The sequence below is a fragment of the Enoplosus armatus genome, chromosome 5, assembly GCF_043641665.1.
Source record: "Enoplosus armatus isolate fEnoArm2 chromosome 5, fEnoArm2.hap1, whole genome shotgun sequence".
Taxonomy (NCBI): domain Eukaryota; kingdom Metazoa; phylum Chordata; class Actinopteri; order Centrarchiformes; family Enoplosidae; genus Enoplosus; species Enoplosus armatus.
Genome location: NC_092184.1, coordinates 15,464,015 through 15,487,841, shown reverse-complemented (window position 1 = coordinate 15,487,841; position 23,827 = coordinate 15,464,015). Strand labels below are relative to the sequence as shown.

The 23,827-nt window shown below is 41.1% G+C and overlaps 1 protein-coding gene across 1 annotated transcript in view; it reads right to left on the bottom strand.

Annotated features, from left to right (window-relative positions):
- cbl (Cbl proto-oncogene, E3 ubiquitin protein ligase) overlaps positions 1-23,827 on the bottom strand; it is a 35,293-nt gene that overhangs the window by 1,159 nt on the left and 10,307 nt on the right. The window contains exons 3-15 of the mRNA XM_070905649.1: positions 13,222-13,368; positions 12,280-12,436; positions 9,888-10,009; positions 7,548-7,685; positions 6,671-6,758; positions 5,704-5,835; positions 5,301-5,519; positions 4,085-4,216; positions 2,832-3,251; positions 2,353-2,441; positions 1,964-2,146; positions 1,774-1,862; positions 1,151-1,393 (exon numbers count right to left, since the gene is read on the bottom strand). Of these exons, the coding sequence (XP_070761750.1) occupies positions 1,151-1,393; positions 1,774-1,862; positions 1,964-2,146; positions 2,353-2,441; positions 2,832-3,251; positions 4,085-4,216; positions 5,301-5,519; positions 5,704-5,835; positions 6,671-6,758; positions 7,548-7,685; positions 9,888-10,009; positions 12,280-12,436; positions 13,222-13,368 (2,159 nt within the window). The remainder of the gene's footprint in view (positions 1-1,150; positions 1,394-1,773; positions 1,863-1,963; positions 2,147-2,352; positions 2,442-2,831; positions 3,252-4,084; positions 4,217-5,300; positions 5,520-5,703; positions 5,836-6,670; positions 6,759-7,547; positions 7,686-9,887; positions 10,010-12,279; positions 12,437-13,221; positions 13,369-23,827) is intronic.

Sequence of the window (23,827 nt, the reverse complement as noted above, 5' to 3'; positions counted from 1 at the left end):
AAAGAAACAGCTAAAAAACGTTTAGCAGTGTGGCTTTCGTAATCAAAAGGCTTCACATTAGCACCGTTGGACAGGAAATATCATGCTGTCATTTGTTCATCAAGCTTGTCAGTGTCTACTTTAAAGGACGCTCTGGTCCAGCCCCCCATGGTCCGTCCCTCCTGCACCTGCTTTTCTACCTTCTTCTACAAAATGCGACAGGTCTGCTGAGGCCACTAATGTTGCGTTAGTTGCCATCGGTGACATCTCAGTGGTCAATATGAGACTCCTGATGATACACTGTCAGGTATGTTCAAAATCCTGGAGGCAGCACTTACTGTTTTTCTTAAAAAGGTCACTGATGTGACTGAACAGCTCTCTGTAATTATTGGTCTTTACCCTTCTTTGCACTCTGTGATTGCACAGACTGGAGCAGATGATGTACTGCAATCGATTCAAATCCATCAAAGTCCAGATTTGAGTCTAACATCAACTTCAGAGAGCTTCTGGAAAATCTGTATGACGACTGGCCTCATACCAAGTAGAAGCAAAGCGCGTTGGTCGACTTTTTAGGCTGCACTCCGGGTCACAGGACTTCTGTGCTACTTCAAGATATTGATTCATCAGCACTTTTAATTGCTTTTTGGCCAGCAAGGCCCGGAACAAAGAGGCTGCCGTTATACATTTTTACATCCAAGTGATTTCATGAAACACACGCACCATTTTCCATTCGTGCCAACCAGTTACCGTACACGCCTCCAGTGTATGTGCCAAGTGTCAAGTCTCTAAATAAAAGCCCACGTTTTAAAAAAAAGGGTCAGTTCACGCTAATCACAGAAAGGAGTTCCCACTTATGCTAATGATATCTAGCTATTTAGGTAGTTTCATTTTTTATTTCATTCTTTCTGATGGCCAGAGGTGATATCCTTTTTATAGCACATGTGCAAGTTGAGGCAAAAAAAAATAACAGTCACTTGTGACCTTGGATAAATTTATGCAACAGTAAAAATAACCTTTCACAACATGGCTTGTTAATTACCCCATAATTTACATTACTTCACCTTTAACAATAGAATGCTCACAAATACGACGTGCTGTTTATTTATCATTTTGTGAAGTTATATTATCTATTAAAAACAAGCTCTGGCTCAATAGAGGTAAGTATACTTACATGCTGAAGCTCCAGCGTCCGAATCTAGAGAAAGGCGGCTGAAAGCAGCTGTGGAGGATGAGCTTGACGAGGAAGATGAAGACGAGGAAGATGACCCCCCAAGTTCTGAAAGGGTCCGTCGGGCAGTGGGCATTGGCAGCCGGGGTTTGGGGAAGTCGTAGCCATTTTCCTCCTCTTCCCTGTCCTCGTCTGCATGGTCTCTGGGACCATTGGTCATCGCCATAGGGGGCAACTCTGAATAGTCTGGGATGGATTAAAAACAATGTATTAGCTCTACAGTATCTGATAGACAGAACTACATCAAGTTAAATACAGATTTAGCATATGCCTGGTTTCATTCATATACACAGATAATTATATCCTCGAAAACAGCTTCAGATGAGTCACAACTGTAACCAAAAATATAATTTACATTCATGCCAACACAGAGAGTAGGTGTTTTTCCACATGGTGTCAGAAATTCAGACTGAGTGGTTAGAGTGTGGTTCATTTTAAAGCAGAAACAACACAAATACATCTCTGCAGGATCGTAGACAGAAAGATCTACACGCAGCTGAGTCAAAGTGACTCAGCTGCGTGTTTACCTAATTGTAGTGTGTACAAAGATTAGTGAATTCAAATACCTGAATCTCTGGCTTGTTGTGACCTGACCTGGATGTGGTACATGGCTTCATACATTTGAGGTCCATCCTCTAGTTCAGCCAGTGTCAGCCTACAACAACAACAATAATAATAATATGACGATAACAGACACAGTACTGTAATTATCAAAGTAATTTCATCTAGATGTGATTCATTGAGTGTTTTGAATACCTTGAGTTGAGTGTGGAGGCTTGGGTCTGAGGCTGTGGAGGCCTCGGGACTGGTTGGATCTCCCCTACAAGTGGTGCTGTGATGGGGGGCAGGACCGGACGAGAGGAGGGGATCATGTACTCGGACTCCTCCTCACTGTCACGTGCCTCCTCTCCTGCCACCGGCCTCTGCGCTGGAGAGGGTCTGCGAACAAACAATCCCACTAATATTTACACTACAACTGTAAATATGGATTCATGAAATGTAAACACAAGAAGGCTAAATGTTTTTTTGAGAGGAAACAAGCTTCCTAAAATATGTTTTGTGATCTGCACGAGAGTAAGAATCATGTCATTCAAAGAAGAGATGTTCCACTCATCTAATGTCATTACAGTGCCAGTGCAACGTACCTAATTGCCAGGGAATAGATGGCGTTGGCTGAGGATGAGGGCTTGACCTTGGGGTTGTCATAATCTTGACCGGCTATCGCTGCAAAATTCTGGAAAGGAAGCAGAAGCAGAAATCTCAGAAACTTTAAAGTGAAGAATATTTTCACAATCAAAATCTAGGAACTAAATACTAATCACATTAAAGGAATAGTAATTTCGGGAAAAACACTCTAGTCGGTCTTAGTTATACTTGGAGTTAGATGAGAAGAGTGATGACATTCGTGTCTGTACCGTTAATTAGAGAGTTGCTGGTAGGTGGATTTAGTTTAGCTAAATGGCCTGTTAGTTGTAGCTTTATATTTAACGTTCTATTTAACTCTGCAAGAAAACAAATACAGTTACAGTTACAACTAAAAGGTTGTGTGCTTGCGATTGTAGCCAATTAATTCACATCCAATCAAATGGTAGTTTAGTGTGTGGTGTTTTGTGGTTCCTCTGACCAGCTGGTGGTCCAGACTGAGGGAGCTGTTGTTCTTCTGTGAGTCTGAGCGTGTGTCCAGAGCCGAGGGCAGCGCCAAGGGGAGGGAGTGTCGGTTGGAGAGTTCTCTGACACCTGCTCGAAAGTCCCCTCCCAGACTGGAAACTTGGGTGGATGAGGAAGATGAGGAGGAGGAGGAGGAAGAGGAGGTGGGGGCCTTGGGAACAGGCCGGGAGTTCCAGTCAGCCAGGGGCCGGTTTGGGGGCGCAGGAGGGAGCTTATCTCGAGGGGGCTCCCCGGGAGTGCAGGGTAAGGGCCGCCTCGGCAGACGTCCATCAGAGGCTGTCCCGGCTGTGTGGGGGCGGTCTGGGGGAGGAGGAGGGGGGAGATCCCTCAGTGCTGGGGGGAGGGGGAGAGGCTTGTCTTTGTGGTGAGTTGCTGCCTGGAGGGGAGAAACAGAGATAGAGGGAGCTCATTTAGACTACATACAATATTGATGTGAAATCCAAGAAAACTCAGTGCTGTTATCTTCAGCGCGGGAAATAATTAATTTAGCAAAAAGACCACTGTGTAATCATTTGTCATCATAATCAACAATATTCATAACTTTGATGAATAACACCAAGGAAAAAAAATATGTATCATCTGCAGACAATTCCAGCTTCTTCCTACAGTTTCCATTTATCTTCATTTATGCAGAAATATATGGTAATATGAATGTGTGAGTCAGTGGTAATACACTCTAAAATTAGTTACATGCTGAATATAAAAAAACACTGATCATTGTAGCTGTCATTTCAACACCTTACATGCGTCAAGGTGGAATAATTCACTGACAGAGATGGGCTACAAGTGGAATTATTCTTAAATTTCAGTCTGATTTTGCTCTCTGCTTCGACTCTGTGGATGCATCATAAAAGTCAAGCTACGACCCAGCTGCAAAGCACAATGTTTGAATAGTTCAGCTAAAGGTACTAAAAATAAAAATAAATAACCGAATTTTGGGAAAACACTGAAATGGCTTTTATGTTACAAACATGGAAGTAATTGAGCTTGCTTTAAAATGATGTGTAAATTCAATCTACACTGAAATAAACATCAACAATGTCCCCTCATCTATGCCGGCACTCGTCCCTGTTGACCTGTAGACTATGACACAACCTTCAAGACATAAACTGGAAAATCAAAACTGTGAAATATGTAAAAGCATTGACCAAACTTTTATTTTTGATATTCCCAAACAAGGAGTTACGTTGGTTGTGTATGTTCAGTTACCTTAGTGGAGACCCCAGGGCTGGAAGCACCAGGGGGGTTGGGAGGTCTGTGTGGTAGCAGGTCTAGTCTGGGTGGGACAGGGGGAAGAGAGGACTGAGGAGCCATGGACATGGGTGACGGGGGCCGCTCCACCTGGATCACAACACACAACGATCACATCTGATCAGCTACATTTGAACACAATCAGGTTTTTTCCTCATGGCAACTTTTCATGATACATTTGATCCACAAACTGCACAAACTGTCAATCTAATGTCTGCCAAACTCCAACCACCTGCTTTTTTAATATTTAATAATGGATTAAGAGGAATATACTACAGTTCATCTTATTTCTCCTCAAATGGTCTAAAGTTATCATTATCTAGGGCTGGATGACATGACTGAAAATAGATAAATGAATTAATAAATACAAATAAATAAAATGTACTGTTAGCATTTAAATAGATGAATAGAAGAACTTGCTCCGTTGAAGAAATCAGCTAGATGTAATGTTTTCTGTCCTCACTGTTTGCATTGTCCAAAACTAATTACATATGCAAAAACATATACAATATATTGTTTTTCACTGAAATTTTATGCAATAACTCTATCTTTAAACTTTACTGTACTGTCCAATGACAGAGCTTTATTTTGTGTAGTTACTCAAAATAATTAATCCAAGACTCATTTTGTTTGTACGAAGTACATCCCAGTACAAGTACATTTAAAGAAATGGTTAAAGATGAGAAATAGGCAGGGTCAGCAATCAAAGCCAAAAAAATTCCAGGGCCCACATCAAAGTGTGCGTCATCTCATGTATTCACCTCCGCTATAAGCAGACTAATGCACAGAGTTTCTCAGAGGCACATAAAAGATGGAGGACAGGAGAATGCTCCACATATCAAATACCGAGGGGCATAAAAAAAAAGCTGCTACCTTGGCACCATGAAAGATGGAGATGAAAGACTTGAGATATGAGCCGTGAGCTTGAAGCTCACAAAAAGTGAAAAGGGCAAGGCAGGGAGTGTTTCATCTGCAGAGATGGGTCTCTCATAAAAACAGAGAAGAGGACAGTAGCAAACCATGAGGTGCACCCAGGGCGTCAAACCACCTAAAGCAAGTGCCTCAACGGTTTATCAACGGAAAATACCAGAACAGTTTGCCCAGTGTCATGAAACTTTGAGCAAACTGAGATAACTTTTGTCACAAGTAAGTCAAGGTCTTTCCACAATCTTACCTTTGTACAGGCAAGTTTGCTCATCATGAGGTGGGGGTCTTCAAGTCTGTCGTCATCATCGTCGTCATAGCTGGGTGATGGAGCACCCTCAGCCCCATATGTGCCCCTGCAGGAGCCCCCGCTGTTGTCCTTGGGGTCAAAAGGATCCACGACGATGGGCTCTGTACCCTTAATCTCACAGCGGCAGAAGGGACATCCCGTTCCCTGACCTTCCGACTCCTGTAACGTAGGCAGATGTGACAGCACGCAGTGATGAAAGGAGGTGATGTGCTTTTATATGTCAGTTACGTCTGCAGAGAAGAGCACTTGAACAGCGAGTTCTCCTCTCAACAGCTATGAGTTATGACACTTAACTTGGAGCAACCAACCCACACAAACCCCTTCCACCCACCCACTCTCGTACCTGCCAGGCAGTGAGACAGGAGGTGCACATGAGATGACCACAGGGTTCAATCTTCACATCCTTGTCATTCTCGGCACAGATCTTACACAGCTGGAAAGTGGAGCCCATCTCACAGTACAGCTCGTATTGCTCCTGAGGGGAAGAAATGAGACAACTATGAGCTTTCAGTGCGGAGTAACATCATACGGTGTTAACACCACCTGAGATCGTTTTGAAAAGAGCCTAAAACCATCTGGAGCCAAGTTAAAATGTGGGGGCGTATTTTTAGTTTCAGTCCTGTGCTCGAGCAAAATAAGTGCGTTCATAAAGACCTTTACAAAACTCTGAGAAGATCTCTAAGCACAACAAGATGCAGACTGGTTACCATACACCAGGGTGGATATTCAATATTTCATAATTTACAGTTATGTAACATGTTGTGTCCTTCAATGTGATGACAGATGGGCTTTCCTATAATGCTCAACAACTGAGAAAGTTTGCTTTAACTATGAAACTATCGAAATTCTGAAATGCACCATTTATTTTTAACTTTATTTACACGTAGCTCAAAGCCATTTTCAACGCAATCAATCTGACAATCAAAGAAGAAGACTCAACATTAAAGCCAAAATATCTGGTTTAAAATACTGATATCTAAATATACCTCTTTCTTTTTTAATTCAGTTTATTTTACTTCAAGTTTACCTTACTTATTAAATATAAATATAAATGTTTCAATCTTTTGGTTGGTCAGTTACTTAACCTTGACTAACTCAGTTCCTGTGTAGTGTCATCTCTTATACTTTCTTTTGGTCATGCACTGCACTGTTGCATCATTTTATTCAACTTAGATCTTTACTGATCTGTGTGTCCACCAAAAAAAAGAAAGCTTCTTGACATTTTACAATAAAATGTTAAAAGACCAGAAAGAATGTATAATGTATAAGATATCACAGAGGATGCAGTCTGAGAAGCACGCTGCTCTGACCTGTGTGACTTTGATGTGGTCTTGAGGCGAAGGCTCACACAGTCCTGTCAGGTCTGGGTTTTGGGTCCGGCCATCAGGGAATAAATAGCTAGAGAAGCAGAGGCACATAAAATTAGAAGGTACGCACAGAACTCCCCTTAAAAGTATCCTTTGGTATCTCGACAGGCATTTTCATTTAAAAGTCATCATCATCTATTAGTTAGTATGATTATACTGCATGTACACCTAACAGGCTGCGGTAATGAAAACATCTGTTCAGTCCATTCATATAATCTGGCAACGTCTTTTAATATCATCACAGAGTTGATGCATGTACAGTACGAGACTGTTTTACAAAATGGTCAGATGCTGTAATTACCATTTGATAAATGTTTTGTAGATGCAGGCGATGTACTGTAAAGGCTTTCCCAGTTTAAATCAGGTTTTGATTACAGGTTGAGACAGGCCAACCGTGGCTTTCATTAAACAAAGGAATCAACGCTGGCATAAAAAGATGAGCTTCACGCCAGCCAGCTAAACCACTGAGTGAGCTGCACATTAGAAACCAACAGTCCTATTCTGGTTATGATAACACAGGAATGACGGGAACAGGCAATATGATATGGCTGGATTGGTTTAGAGCTGAAAGGCAGATTCAATCATGGAGAATAGAGCTGCATAGTTTAAACACAGATGCCTGCTTTGTGGGCAGAAAAGGCAGAAAAAGAGAAGCCCTGCATATGACAGAAAGCTTGACTTATGGATCATTTATTAAAACTGCATCAAATGAAAACCAAGACCCAGCCACAGACACACAGAGCAGAGGTCCAGATGAAAAACCCCTAAGAAAATGACATGAGTGATATAAGTATGCCAAACAAAATGCCAGTGGACTTACAATCCTTCCCTGAAGCCATCTATGAGGGCCTGGAAGAGGGGTTTATTGTGGGGAATGGTCTGGAGTATGTTTCCATCAGCTGTCACGTAGCCGATGGCCCACTGGCCTAGTCGTGTGCAGCTCAGTCGGAAGATGTAACTGAGGAGAGAGACGTGAGAAGTAAGACACGCTGGAGTTGTGTCACACTAGTTGTGTCACACAGTTGTGTTACACAGTTGTGTTACACTGGGAAAACAAAAGATTAAATACAGGAGGGTGGTTAGTTTGAACACTAAGAAACATGTTCTTCAAGTGTGCATATGCCTGAAGTCCAAGCAAATATGTAGCCTGAACTATGCATGGAAATATCCCCATGGCAATAAGGGAACATGCTTCACATAGAGATCCCACTCAAACAACGCATAAAACCAAATTACATAAAATACATTCAACACCTGTTAGACCTCAATGATACGTACAATGTGTTTTGGTAAATAACACTTTTTTTTGTTTTCAAAAAAGCTCCACAGAGCACCTTTAAGTATGACGATGCTGTGGCATGGGTCGGCCTGCCTTGATCCCCAGCTGGAGGAGAAGAGGGGACTTGTTGCCCCCCGCGATGCCAGCTGGTGCAACTGTTCATAGGCGGGTAAACTGGTTCGTCTCATGGGCAAGAGCAGCTGTGCTTTAAACCTATTCTAGGCTGGAAAAGTAACGGTGGCTACAAGAGGCCGCATGAGTCTGGAAAGACATGCAGACACTCTTCCTAGAACTTAACATTTCCTGCCTGCTTGTTTCTATGTACAAGCGGACAAATTTGTATCAGGAAATTACCAAATTAAAAATCAGGGGTATTGAATACCCGTGCAAAGAAGCCTGTCTTTGTTAGTACTCTAGCCGCAGCATTCAGGGAAAGCTGGAGGCTGCTGCTATGTGACTGAGGTAGGCCAGAAAAAGGGCATTACATTAATCCATCCTAGGATTCATGTATTAGGATTTGCTCATTAGTCACTAACGTCTAAGGATTGAGTTTGCGGATACTGTAGTCTTGGTGATGGCCTTGATGTTTAGTTTAGAAGTGGAACAACTGCTGTACCCATAATACAAACAGAACGCTCCTGACAGTAAGCTGTAATTTATAGTGTCAAAATGCTGCACTCACTGACCAATAACTGCTCTGATGTCAATGTGGCCCAACACAAGCCAGGCCTAAGCAGTGACATCAGCTTTCAGTGTACAATCAGGCCATTGATGCTAGGTACCAGTGCCATGCTGCCCTGGATCACACACACACACACACACACACACACACACACACACACACACACACACACACACACACACACACACACACCATAGCATAACTGGTATGTGAAACTGGCATCAAGACTGAACTTGTGCCCTGTCTGTCTTTGTATTGATACAAAGCCAAACACTGATCATTTGCATTTATATGTGTTTGTTTGCCTGCAGAGTGGCAGCACTAGTCACTTACTGTAGGTAACAATGATAATACACATGAACATACACACATATCACCGCCTGAGCGGGGACAAAAATAGGCCCTGAGAGCTACAGTAAACCTGCAACCATGCTATTGCCCATGGAAACACATGAACATGGTTACATGATGTGTCTCGTTAAGTTCCAATAATGGAAAAGTGTGTTGCTCACACTGCCCAAACATGTGCTAATAGAAGCTGATGATGGACATTAAACTACTTATTCCAAGTCGATGGGAGGTGACTGTGAGGGCACAGCTGAGTCAGATATGCACTGTGTTCAGAAGTGTGCCTGTATTGCAGCACTCACACCAAGAAGCAAATGACACCACATGTGCCAGACTGTGTTTAGATTGCATTACAAGGTGTGTGTGTGTGTGTGTGTGTGTGTGTGTGTGTGTGTGTGTGTGTGTGTCTCTGTGTGTGTGTCTCTGTGTGTGTGTCTCTGTGTGTGTGTCTCTGTGTGTGTGTGTCTGTGTGTGTGTCTGTGTGTCTGTGTGTCTGTGTGTCTGTGACTCCGACTTCATGTTACATTGTTGCCGGGTGATGTAGCATCTAGTAATTCTTCAGCTGCCTCTTATTTCCCATTTGGACTCATCAACTCACCTGCTCGACTTAACAGAGCAGGTAAACTTTTCACAATATATTCTATAATAACCACCACATCATTCAACCTAAAGATACCGCATGAAACATTTGAAGGGCTTCCCACAGTAATAAAAAAAGCACATCATCCCCAGTCTACTGCATATCAAGGACAGAGCTCAAAGTGGCCACAGGCTCTCTTCCTCTTCTGAGTTTGAGGTGTTACAAGGTGCGTGTGTCTGTGTGCATGTGACTCTATCTCTTTATGTCTCACCTGCCAGGCTTGTGAATGAACTTCTGCAGCCGCGCTTTGACCTCATCGTAGGTGAGGAAGGCCATGTACCCCGGGTGAGTAACTGCCAAGCTGTTCCAGTTCCGCAGCAGGGACGACCAAGGCTACAGACACACACAGGCACACATGAGAACGAGAGAGTGACTCATCTGATGTGTGAGAGAATGGACACAGCAATAACATTATGAGCAGAGTAATGGAGAAATATACTGCCTCATGGATGACGCTAAAACAACTGTTTATTGAACTTCAGTGTGATTTACAATGGCCATTTTAACCTGGGACAAGTAAAAGGTCCTTTAAGCTGAATTTGCAACACTTAAAAACAGCATGCAACTCATTTGGTACCATCTGGAAGCACAGAATGAGGGAGATTAAATGGACACTAGAAGGCTGCTTCCCATACTGTATACAAAGCAGGCAGAAGTCAACTTTACAAGTGCTTTCTTTAAAGAGTACATGACCCAAATCAAGTCAGGCCACCTTAACAATAAGGGGTGAAGACTACTATGTAAAATAATTCATACTACTCCATAGCAGTAGTGAGTAGGTGGTTCCGCAATTGCTCTCACCAGTCTGGTGTGTGAAAGGAAGTAGAACTAACACATACAACACTGAAAAATGGGCTGCAAAAGTCGTGGCTATGGTTCAATCTGCAAACTCACCTTTTTTTTTTTATTAGGCTAAGTCACAAAGAGGGACTGTCCTGTCTCCCTATCGCGTCACCATATTTGTCCAAATTAAAATCTGATGTTGGTTATTTATAGTTTTTGCATACAGGAAGTGACAAGTTGAAAACTGTCTCCTCTGCTGGACTCCTGTTAGATCTACTTTATCTCATCTCTCTTTAGTGCAATGTGAACGCAGGCTGGCCGTGTGAGAAAACAAAAGCGTGCAGTTTACTGACTTCATGTTCCATTGCCAGGTAATGTAGCATCTAGTAATTGTACATTTATTTTTCTGCTGCCTCTTATTTCCCATTTGGACATCAACTCAACTGCTCAACTTACACTTAACTGAACAGAGCAGGTAAACTTTTCACAATATATTTTATAATAACCACCACATCATTCAACCTAAAGATACCGCATGAAACATTTGAAGGGCTTCCGATAGTAATAAAAAAATCATATCACCCCCAGACTACTGCATATCAAGGACAGAGCTCAAAATGGCCACAGGCTCACTTCCTCTTCTGAGTTTGAGGACATTTAGAGCAGGGCTTTTTCTGTATGAGGGAGTGTCATAGGAAATGTCTGTAATCTGTTTAGGCTTCATTAAGCCTATCCATGCCCTGTACACAAGTAGCCGGGATAATGTCACTGAGACGAATAAACAACGTACACTACTGCTTACAAGATATGATGCAAGAGGTTTTAAATCATCTAAATTAAAATGCAGTGGGTTAGGTTTACATATGAGACGGTATAAAATGTCAATGGTTTTCATTTGGTACTGTGTTAACTACAATACTGATACAGTGCCACATACTATAGATAAGCTCTGAAGATGAGGCCTGATAAACCCGACCTCTGCCTCCCCTTCCTCTATCCTTTCTATTTTTTTTCTTTTCAGCAGCCTATCTCCTGCTGCTTCAGTCTATGCTGATGAAGAAAAAGAGCTCCTGAAGTGCTGTGCAGAACGTGTCTTGCACCACCATAAATATACACTAAAATACTCAACAAATGGGTCGTTTCCTGCTGCCTTGTGTATATAATTGCAAATTATAAATGTGCATGAGAAGTATGTCAGTAATGTAGTCAGTAGCTGAGTCAAGGCTTGGCAAAGTAAAACAAATCATAAACAAACGCTCTACAGCTCCATAGTGCATGCTTAGTTGGATTCCTGTCTATGGTATTATTCCCACATTTTCATCCTTGTCGTTTATTATTAACCTAGCAGTAAGAGAGCACAACCTTACGGAAGCACATATAATGATAACTGTCCTTGAGAAGGATCTCTGTGACTCTCTAGGTGGAAAAAAAACACAGACCTGTCTGGGCCTTATGAACAGACACCCATAAAGAGGACAAAATCATTGCCAAACTCTTCTGTCTGTACTGGGTGAGCAGAGCGGAGGAAAGTTTCTACATCAGTCCTGTCTGACTGTCAGCACGCATCCTGCTAACAAGTAGAAGCTGAAAAAAGACGTGGCTGATTAGTTTAAGTTCATTAAGTGCTGCTCAAATGAAATTTGTTTCCTACACCAAGCCTAACAGACTGCTATGAATTACTCTCTATCTCTGTTTTCTCTATCACTCTCTTCCATTGTACATTTCTCTTTTCATTAACTCACAACACAATGATAACCCAAGGAGAAAGGTGCAGAGTGCGTGTGCGTGTGCGTGTGTGTGTGTGTGTGTGTGTTCACTACCTGGAATAGCCTTGTGAAGATGTCAAACTCAAAGACAGAGATGTAGTCGTTGCAGGTGAGGTCTATGGTGGACTTGAGGGCCATGGCCTCCAGTCCAGAGCTGATGGGATGAAACTCATGGAGAGACTGACGGAACACCTTCCAAGGCACAATGGTCCTGTAGCACACAAAACAAAACAAAACAAAACAGATGACGACATACCCTCGCAATGACTGAAATCGAACATCAAAACATCATAAATAATGAGTGCTTAATGTGGACTACCTGCATGCTGCCTAGGTGCAGTAAAGGTGCAAAACAGTTTTGATTATAACTTTGGGTTATTTTTGAATGCTTCTTCAGTGCACCATGAGCAGTTAATTCACTGGTGCCTGCATCTAATACACCACCAAAATGTCTAAAGACAGATATGAACTGCATTTCCAGAAGAACTAAATTACAATGACTCATACGTGATAAAAAGTTAACTATTTTTTTGTGTAAGCACTATTTTAGCACTCCTAAATAAAGCTTTGAGGATCATTGGTCATGATGCTAACCTGGTGCGATCTCTTTAAAAGACAGCTACCATATATACAAACTGATAAATTTCAATGCACTTTTGCAGCATGTATTTTGCAAATGCTGCATTACATACACATACAGTACTTTCCCACACAGCAGCCATATTGTCGGTCAGGTCCTCCCGATGATGTAAGATATATAAACCACACAGCTATTTGATGAATTGGGGAAATTAATGTATCATTGCGTAGTACTGGGAAACCCCAGCTATTAAAATGTTGTTGTAGTTCCATGTGGCTGGAATATTTTTGTATGACTAAACTCGCTTGCAATGTGACTTAGCTGTGTGCACTTGGGGGTTGAGTAACTGAAATGTGTGTTATCTTATAGAACGTGGGTTCCCACTTTTATATAAAGTAATATAGTATTGGGCTCACTTGTCCCCGAAGGCGCGCCTCCAGAACTCTGCAGCATCGGCCTTGGTGATGCGGAAGTTGTCACCCTGAAACAGACCATTGGGGAAGATGGCCTTCAGCTCAGCCAGCATGTGGCTGAAGATCAACGACAGCTTGGTGAGATTCCGCCTGTGGGAGTCAAGAGAAGAGGTGTGAGATATCACGTCTTTATTGCACTGTGGTCGCCGTGTCTTCAGCCCATATAACAGCTTTAAGAGAGAAATGCTAACATTAATCTTATCTATTAGCATTTCATGCGTTGATTTTAATCAGATAGCACAGAATATACAACACTGTGTGTATTACTGGTCGGGTGAACTAATCCTGATCATGTTTAAGAATGGTGCAAAGCGTTAGAGTTATTAAAAGCGTTCACTGAAAACACCAAGGATGGCATTTGCAGCAAAAACAAAAAACAAAATGCAGTTCTTTGGAATTTCAAATGTTACCAAGTACACAAGCATAAAGAGCACAAAATGAAGACTGTACTTTTAATATTTTGTGCCAAGAGTGATGATGAATTACTAATTGATAATTGATTAGTGCCATAAACCATTAAGCTTGTCGATACAAGGGAAAGTGACAATATAAAGAGTTCTGGTTAGTTTATATGATGATAAGAACCAACTTTTTCTTTTGTATGAAATACTGACAAAAATAAAGTGAAATATTAAAATGTGCACCAAACATGCAATTTCCTCAGTCAACTATAAATAGTAACCTGTTTAGCATTCTTCTTGGCTTAGCCATCTGTGGCAATGCAAAATAATGCAGTGATGCGATGTAGCTGACAATTATGCAGAAATTAACTTCCTAAAAATGCTTTATGCAAATATGTATTTTGTTACATTTGGATTTCTTTTTTTTCACTTTTACACTTGCTTTCCAAAACATATCATATGAAGTGGAGGTGACGTGAGATCAAATCAGAAAACAGTTAATTTGCCAATAAACAACCCCCCCTCCTCTCACCAATGATGAGTGATGAAGATAAGTGAAGCTAAATGTGTAGAAGAAGCTCCTCAGCAAATAGAAAGTTGACTCTAGTTAAACGTGGAATTCTTACATGTTTGTTAGCTCATTTCTTCATTTGCAGTTCTCTGAGATATATCACTTTACTCATGTAGTTTTGGGAAAACGATCAAGCTGTGAGTTCAGATTGCCATCCACTCCACCAACTACAGGCCACCAGTTTATTCTACCTGTATCGTGGTGATCAACACGACAAAGACAGGCAAGTGTCTGGCTGTCATTAGCTTGTGGTCTGAACAGTTGACCAAAGCTTAACTGTTGGCAGCCACTGGCCACAAACATGCCACATCAAGAAATTGCAAATAAAATTATGATCCATAAATTCAGGTTTCCCATAATCATTTTCTTAAAGAGGATAAAACAGACAGTTGAGAACAATGCATGTAGATCTGCAGCCACCATTGTTGTGTAAAATGATGGGTGGTGGTTGTAGATGTTAATGATCTTCTGGATGGTATTATCCTAGCCTTGGCGTAGATAATTGTTGCACATTTTCAACGTGCAAGTGATTGGGTTTCATATTTGTTATAGTGGTCAACTTCCTAGAAAAAAATGAAACATGTGACAAGCTTGACGGCAACACTAAATTTGTTTCTCCACGTTTTTCCACAAGGCAAGCTCAGTGACTCTTCAATTTAGTTCTGTCACACACGTGAGGAGGCAACGTGAATGCTTTGCCTCACCTCTTAAAAAAAACATGAGATTCAAATGTAGACTGAGCACTTCCATAAGAATAACAGCAGTCTCTAAAATATGGAGTAACACAGAAGGTAGTAAGAAATAAAGACATTTTACTCAAGGCCGGGTTTCTGCTGGGCCCACTGATAATTGTCTTTAGCTGCTTCCACATTACAGAAATAGTCACATGTCCAGGGAGACCACACAGCTACACATGGCTAAGACATCCTAGTATACAGCTCTGATTCCAGTTGCAAAAGGGTGGCCGACAAGCACAGAGGAGAGACAGAATAAAAGAATAAGGAAGATGAGGTGAAGAGTATAATTGAGGAAGGCACAAGTGAGAGGGGAAGGTACTAAAAAGAGGAGACTAGGAAATGAGAGAACAAAGTCACCATACCCCTGCACCCCATCGCAGCATTAGAAGTGTTATGCTGAGAAAGCCATGATTTACGAGGCAGCACAGAGGGAGATTGTGCTTGGCTGTCTGGCAGCGTGAATTGACATGCACAAGAGAGACAGCAATGAAAGCATGGCTACACTGCAGCTGCCCCACACTACACTACGCACCCTATGAGTGGAGGCGGGAGGGAGGGTGGTGGAAAGAGTGAATGAGGAAGGAGGACAGTGACTGAAGATGGATGAATAAGATTAGTGTATGTTGAGAACCTGCCAAAATAGACCAGCGCTTGTTAGGACTATAGTTTACCTCAGAGGGAGCAGACAAGAATCTGAAAGAGAAATGCAATGCTTGCAAACTGCAATAAAGCGTTTTATTTATACCCTCTCAGCTGTAAATGATCCTCAAACAGCGAACACTCTTGTAGTTGGATGTCTAATCTGTCGAACTGCTCTGCCCACTTAAAATCTACAGCATAAGACTCGAAGCTAGATGCAGACTGTATGTCTTTGAAGCCAGGGCTACCCCTCATCAGTGATGCAATGTGAAAAATGAGACCTTCAACTACTCTCTGCATGTCCCTGAGGAGCTCAAGCAGCCTAAGTCGTGAACATCTTCCCTTTCCAGTGTCATCTCAGGGAAGGCCGGCGTTTGTCACACTGCATCCCTGTGTGTTTTCTTCAGCAGCTATCATCTCAGTGGGAGGTCTTCCTCTGTTTCTTCTGCTTCCTAGCCCTACTGGCCTACTGAGCCTCAAAGCTGCTCTCTCATCCATTCTCCTGTCAACCTCTCCTTACTCTTGCTTTCATCAAAGTTACAACAGCCCCACTCCTGCTGTACTTTCATCCACAACGTAATCATATGAAGACATTTATCATCTCTCTCAACTTTATGCGTGGAATTAATCTCTCCTCACTGAAACATTTCATTTCCACATCTAAGTTAGTTTACCGTCTTATGAATCCACTTATCCACTCCCATCATCTCTGAACTTGAAACATTCATGGAGAACTACTTAAGAATTCAAGTTTATAAATTCCTCTCTTCAAGCTCACCATTAAATTTCATTTCTAATTCAGCAGTAAATGCTAATGTTATGTTTGAAGACTCTCATTGAAATGTTGTGATCTGAAGAGACTAAAGCTTGGCTGGATTTTGCATGTATTCAACAAACCAAAGGGCAATCGATTCAGATCTGTCTGAAAATTTCTACAGGCAACATTCAGTAAGCTATAGCTCTGCAAGTAGAAACAAGAAGCAACCAATTCCAACCAGCTCAGCCAATCAAACAGACAGGCAGTCTTTCTACTCTGGGCAAACTGAAGTTGAGTTCAAGTGTTTGTTTTCTTTTTTCAAATGAAAAATGTGCGATTGTTGTACGACTGCATAATGTATAGATACAAGGGCAAAGAGAGGAAGCAGTGCGTATGACTAGCAGGGCCACCCTGATTAACACAGCAACACACAAATCCGTGAGCTGTTATTTAGCTAGCTAGCCACTGCCACAACAACATGAAATGGTGGCATCTCAAAAAACCTGTTTGTTCACCCTGTGCTCAATGATCCAGCAAGAGTTTTTACAAAATGGCTTCAGCTGGCATGTTAAAAATGTTGGAGCCATGTATCAATGCTGTGAAATTATTGAACACAAAACAAAACAAAAAATCAGAATCTGCAATGATTCTGATTCTGATTCAATTAGCAGCAAATAATTATTTTTATTATTGATTAATTTGCAATCAAATTTTATTCTCGATTCTCGAATTGTTTAAGGTACAAAATGTCAAAATAATTGTAAAAAATGTCACCAAGTAGCAATTCATCACAATGGAAAAGCAGAAATTAGTGAATGATTGCTTGAAAAAGGACTAAAACGATTAACTGATTATTAAAATAGTTGTCGATTAATTTTCCGACTAATTTCCCATCAATTGACTAATCGATGAATCGACTAATTGTTTCAGCTCTAACTACAATAATCAATTTCTGTATACTAGGCAGCAGAAAAACACCAAGCTGACACATTCAAGCTTGGTTTGGCTAATTTGTTAGCAAAACATTGCACAGAGCAAAATTAGTTTTGGTCACCGGTAAGTCCAACATTTAAATTATATTTACATTTCTTGTCTTTTAGCTCATATAAACAAACAATGAGCTGAAAGAGGCAAAAATAGCTCCAAAAGCAACACAAGTTAAAGTTTGGGTGAATACGGTGATTATTTATTTAGAGTTTAATACTCAAAGCTTCATCTGCTTCATCTGGATTGTGTGGGTATGGTTTGATCAAAAGTGACAACATAAGCAAACAACCCCTCAACTGTCATCACATTTTGATTCAAATGCTGCAAAACATTGGTGAATGGAAATACGTGACATCCCTTTTTTCAAATTGGGCCCTGCACACTTCAAATCAGTAAGATAAGAAAGGACAAAAACAAAAAAACAAAACAGAAATCTCTCGTGTGACATAACTGAAACTGTTCCAACTTTAACAGGAAACTGTGTGTTCTTGCAGGACCCCATCACTCATAATAAGAAGCCAATTGAGAAAATCGGTTTTCACAGCTTTTAAAGCAAGAACAGAGACAAATAAAAACCACAGTGATAAACCTGTGTAGTGTGACACATGGAGGAGGAGCTATGTAGGCAAAAGCACACAGCCAAGCTACCATACCTGCAAAAGCACAGGAAGCTTCCTAAGAAGAGGCAATTTCTCAGTCAAAAAATCCCCAAACATGTGACTGTGCACTTGCTTGTTCAGTACGTGTATGCTGTTAAAACAAGCCTAAGGTCAAGATAATTCACAACCAAACAGTCTGGTATGTACCGGTCTAGGCTTTTCTACACATAATGTGAGTTCACATAGATTTGGTGTGTGTGTGCATGTGTGTGACAGCCAACATCTATATCATGTGTGACTCAGAGACAGAGAGAAAGAATGAATCTGAGAACGAACACTGGTCTGACTGGCATCAAGCTCACAGGGTGGCACAGCTGTCTCTGGCACGAGATCTGCACAGTGAAAGAGACTTTGTTGTATCTTTGTTTCTGTATGATAGAGAGAGCTTTACCAGAGGCAGGCTGAATATTATTTTGAAGCTCTACATTAAGATACAGGTTCAAATCTCATCTCATAGGTAGCAAGCTGATATCTGTTTTAGCATCTCTCTCCGTCTCTCTCTGTCTGTGTCCCTCTCTATCCTACAATACCAGCTCTGTACTGTGTGTGTGTGTGTGTGTGTGTGTGTGTGTGTGTGTGTGTGTGTGTGTGTGTGTGTGTGTGTGTAGTGGGCAGTAGCCAGAGCGCTCCTACAACTGTTGCTGCTATTTAAGCTGCTGTGCCAACACGGACAATGCAGAGTCAGTTGGCTACACACGTACAGAGAAGGTTTGCTGACCTACTCTTGATTGTCATATGTCCGTAGTGTTTTCTTTTTCCATCTCTCATTCACTCTTAACCACAGCAACCAGCCAAACCTTTTTTCTGAACACTAGGTTTTTGTCCACCATCCCCCTCATGCTATAGATTGACCTCTGACCTTGCAGCTGGCTGCTCCCTTCCTGTTTCCTGCTGGCTGTGATAAAGTAGCACAGCTAGCCAGCCAGCACCGCACTGCGCTAATACACCGCAGCACAGCCAGCAAGGGTCAACCTTACAGAATGAGAGCTTGTCTGGATTGGCAAGAGTCACAAGTAGCTGTAATATCATCATGCAGCTGTATTATCTTTTCTGCTCAAGGCTAAAAGGGAAATGCACATCAAACACGAGCTGAGCTCTGCAACAAAGCTACCAAAAGTTACTTTCAACAATTTATAAGATGGACTAAGCTAGATCAGGACTAAGTTCCTTGAGGACAACTACGCTTAGAGGCCAGCAAAATACAAACCCATGTTCTTTACCCTTTTGGACCACTATGGCCCCAATGACTTCATTTGAATATAATCCGAGGATTTATACAAAGTCACTGAATGAATTGCAATATATTGCTCAACTCCGTTTTAACTTCTTGGAATAAACATGGACACCAGCGTAACCAAATATCATATTTACATCACACAACACCCTGAGTCTATCATTGAGATGTCTTCTAAAACATATCGGAATTTGTCATCACTTTTTTGTCAGTGGATCATTGTAGAACATTGAGGAACGGTAAGACACCAAACAGTCACAGTACGCTGATTAGATCAAGAGGTGCATGTGAAAGGGCATTTACTTCAGGTAACATGATGACACTTCACACACAGCAAGTCACTTTTTACTGTGCTGTTCCGGTCATATGCAAAGCACTCACAATGTGCCCGCACTCTGATCATAGGCTCTGATCACAATTGCTCATGGTGGGCTATACGGATTCACATTACAAAGAGAAATAATTAACTACCAGTATTTCACCCCAAAGCAAATTAATTCCCAAAGTTCTTGTTCAGTTCCAGAAATTATTCAGTGGTGGGAATTGTTTAAAAAACAAACACATAGAACACTAAAATAGTGGTTAACCACGATGAACTGTCCTATCACTACAGTGTGAAGAAAAGAAAAACACTGTCACACCCATACTTTGTGAGCCTCAAACCAATCCTCCTGGCTCCCAAGATCATGTCCTTTTCAGTGTCTGTCAGATCACATTTAGGCACATTCTTGATAATCCGTTGATATGGAAACATGTGAAATGGAGTTGCAGTTGGATGCATCTGTTTATATCGCGACACATATGCAAAGGGGAAAGGACGCACCTGCTTTGTAGGGTCAGGGTAAATACTATACCCGCTGGACGCTGAATTTAATGTGAACACAAAAACACAAAAGAATATCCTCAAGAATTCAAAATAAATGTAGTTGTTGGGCTGGGAAACACAGGGGATTATGTGCTTGAAATACTGGCTCACCACTTTCCTCTAGTCATCACTTTATAAATTTAACTCTCCGGAACTGGCTTCATTCCAGATCTCCATCAGGAAACAGCCATGACAGCACACAACACACACTGCATATACTGCACTTAAGCAATGATGCAAACACACTTAACTGCTTCCTTACTCAAACTCCTGAATAATAACACCTTAAATAAAATAAAAACACAGTTGTGCATCTGTGCAACATCCAGACCAACTTCTCCAAATGTGCATTTTTATTTTAATGCAATCTCTCTTTCAAACCTCATTGTGGAGAAGAAAATAAAGAAAACAGCAGTGTTTTAGGTCAATCCTCTCTACACAGTTGAATAGCCATATCAAAGTGCATATCTGAGCTCATTTATCTCTATGTGCATAAACAGCAAGTGCTTGTTGTACCCTGCAGGGCAGAGAAGCTAGTGGGTTGCGTCATGCTAATCACCATAATCTAATAGTGTGAGGACTACATGAGTCGGCTGCTCACTGATACCGCAGTGACATAAATAACCATGATGCTCTGCTATTTGTGTGTATGCATATATCTGCTCAAGGAGCCCCAAGCTACAAGTGCAGGCAAATGTAATTGAGGCTGATACACCCGCAGCCTCTGGAGTGTGAACTGTGTTTTCCATTCCCAGTGCTGATAGCCCTTTGGCTGCTGGGCTAACCACTAAAAGCTTCCCTTACTTCACGCCCAACTCCATCACAACCAACTAGCTAACTGCTAAGACTCCCTGCTGTGGCAACGCAGAGAGAGGCAACTCTTTTTTTTAATTCGTCTGGGTTTGTGCAGAGAGATGAGCCAAAAGGGCACCACATTCAGTTTGATTCATATCGAAGAGTGAATAAAGCAGAGAACAGCCATGGTGTGAAACAGCACGGTGGCTGTCTTCAGTATGAGAGGTGACAGTAAATCACCTTGAGAATGAGACACTGCAGCAAAAATTCAGTTCAGGTACATGAATGCACAACGTCTAAACCTCGTTCAAGTCGACTTGGGTTTGATTCTTACTCATTTCCTTACTAGTAAAGTTCACCAAAAAACAACAGATAAGTGACTTACCAACAAAGAGTTATCTAGCAAAACAGAGTGTTTCACTTCTGTGGGAAACACATTAAAAGTTTCTTCTATTATCACTTTCAACATTCTTTATTTAGACAGTTTAATAGCAGGGGAAAAAATCTGTAGGGAAACAAGAACAATCTAGTTCTGGTAAAATCCAATCCTACACCAGCAGGGAAACACATACAGCAGACCACTCACTCTCTGGGCACAATCTTAAAACCTCAACAATACAGGACTCAGTTCAGTGCAGCGTGTTTCTATTTTAACTAATTGAAGTTTAATCTTTAATATCAAACAACTGATGACTTAATTTTTCTGTTTTTAAAACATGAGTGGGAGTAGCTAAATCATTAACCTAAACTTAGCCCAGCAGTTTTACTGATAAAACAGGAATGAATGATATTCATGCAAACTTTCTCCTGCAATCAATTTGTTCTGACATCATGTTATGCAGTGCTGCATTTCCTCATGGCTCCATTCAATAGTACAAACAAAGACCTTTCCTACAGTAATAAAGCTGCAGTGATAAGATGGGTTTTCAGATAGGCAAAGTCAAGAGCTGTGCTCTCAGAGACAGACCTTTGTTTCACATGGATGTCAAGTACGTTTAGAGAAAATAGGAAGTCATATTTTAGGACAGGGCTCTCTTGGTGAACCAAAATAGGAATGGGTGCAAATGACATTTGCAAATACCAGAGGTACTGTACCATACAATGACATGTTTTTCTCTGTCCACAAAGGCTCAACTACATCAATCATTGATGGCACAGAAGCACTTTACTGTAAACAGCTGCAGAGTGAATTCCATGCTCTGCTCTTTCTGTCTAGGTTTGATAGCATTAGCAAGGGACCCGAGCAACAAATAAAATAAACTTTAAAACTGAGAATTATATCCAAAACACAAATGTACAGACAGCCAGGTGCTGTGACAAGTAGCAACAGCAGCCAGTATCTGTGTAGTGGCATTAGCCACAACAGCGCCAAGCACCTGTCCCGACCCACTAAAAGCGTGCACGTTTCACTACTACCACCGCTATGTTTCAGATAAAACCACTAACACATTTCTTTGGTAATTTCTAAAACAGGAATAAAATGAAAAGTGGTGTGTAAAGAAAGCAATTATCAATAATGATGTTTGATGAGTATCATATTCCAAAAGTATTTCGGAATGTTTCCTCTAATAATTAATTTGTGCAGGAAATAAAGTAAAACACCTAATGATCATTTTAGTAGTTAGTATTTTTGTTGTGCACTAAAATCTCTTAACTTTACATGTATGCACATTTTATACAGCAGTAACTACTGAAACATTTATAAAACAAGTAAATGTTCATGATGAGTAAAAGAAAATGGATCCAAATCATTGCCAAGTGAAAGTCTCTTCATGGCACCTGCCACTGAAGCCTGAACAGAAGTTCAGCTGCATGGAAGGCTAAATGAGTAGAGGGTTGAGGAAGTTGTTCCTACCGACCATTGTAAAGATATCACTGAAGCATGTGTGGAATGCATTTTTCTATTGTGCAAAGGATTGGAGCAATGTTCTGTCAGTAAAGGAAGGTAGGGATGATTGAAGCAAGTAAAGAAAGAGAGGTAGCAGTGAAGTGTAGGGCTAAAAAATGTGTGGATTACACTGTGAATTAACCGTGTGTGTCATAACTACAATTAACAATTATTCTCATTATCTTGATTAATCGATTAAACAATTGTTTAGGCTTTAAAATGCCAGAAAATAATGACAATTTCCAACACAATGTATCACAATGATACAAGGCCCAAAAGCCAAAGATATTCAGTTTGCAATGATATAAAACACAGAAAATCTGTAAATATTCACAGTTGAGAGGCAATAATTAGAAAAATGAATAAAGGACTAATTGGTTATCAATATATTTGCTGACCTTTTTTTAAAACCACATTAATAATGGCTGCTGCAAAGTCAAAATACAGACTTTTTTGGGGAAAGAAATGAAAAAAACAGGCTTCTTTGTTTTTTTTTTTTAGACTTGTTTGGCAGTAACGGCAATATTAAATGTTAAAAATGGTTTTAAATTAGCATAGAACAAATTCAGGATGTGAAAATGTTGACACCATTCAGCTCTAGTGGGGAGTGATTACAGGGCTTTAAAACAAAGCCAACAGCCATAATGCCTTTCACCAGCAACAGATTAGGTGTGTAAAGATAAGACCATAAGACATACACTCATACTACAAATAAACGACACATTATTAGGCTCCAGGTCTGTCACTTTCTGCAGTGTAGACTGTCTCACAGGACAGTTGCATCACCCTGCAGCCTATAAGCCCACCACTTCCTGTGACCAGCTGGACCTATCAACAGTGGTCAGGATGCAATGGCAGCTTAGCCCAGGAAGAAGATCTAACAGACTCACAGAGAGAGGTCAAAGCAGTATCCGGTCAGACCCATGGAGGAGGGGGGTTAAAGGGCTTTTGATCAACCCTTCTTACTGTATTACTCAGTTCAGGGACTGTAGAATGCGTCATATTTATCATATAGG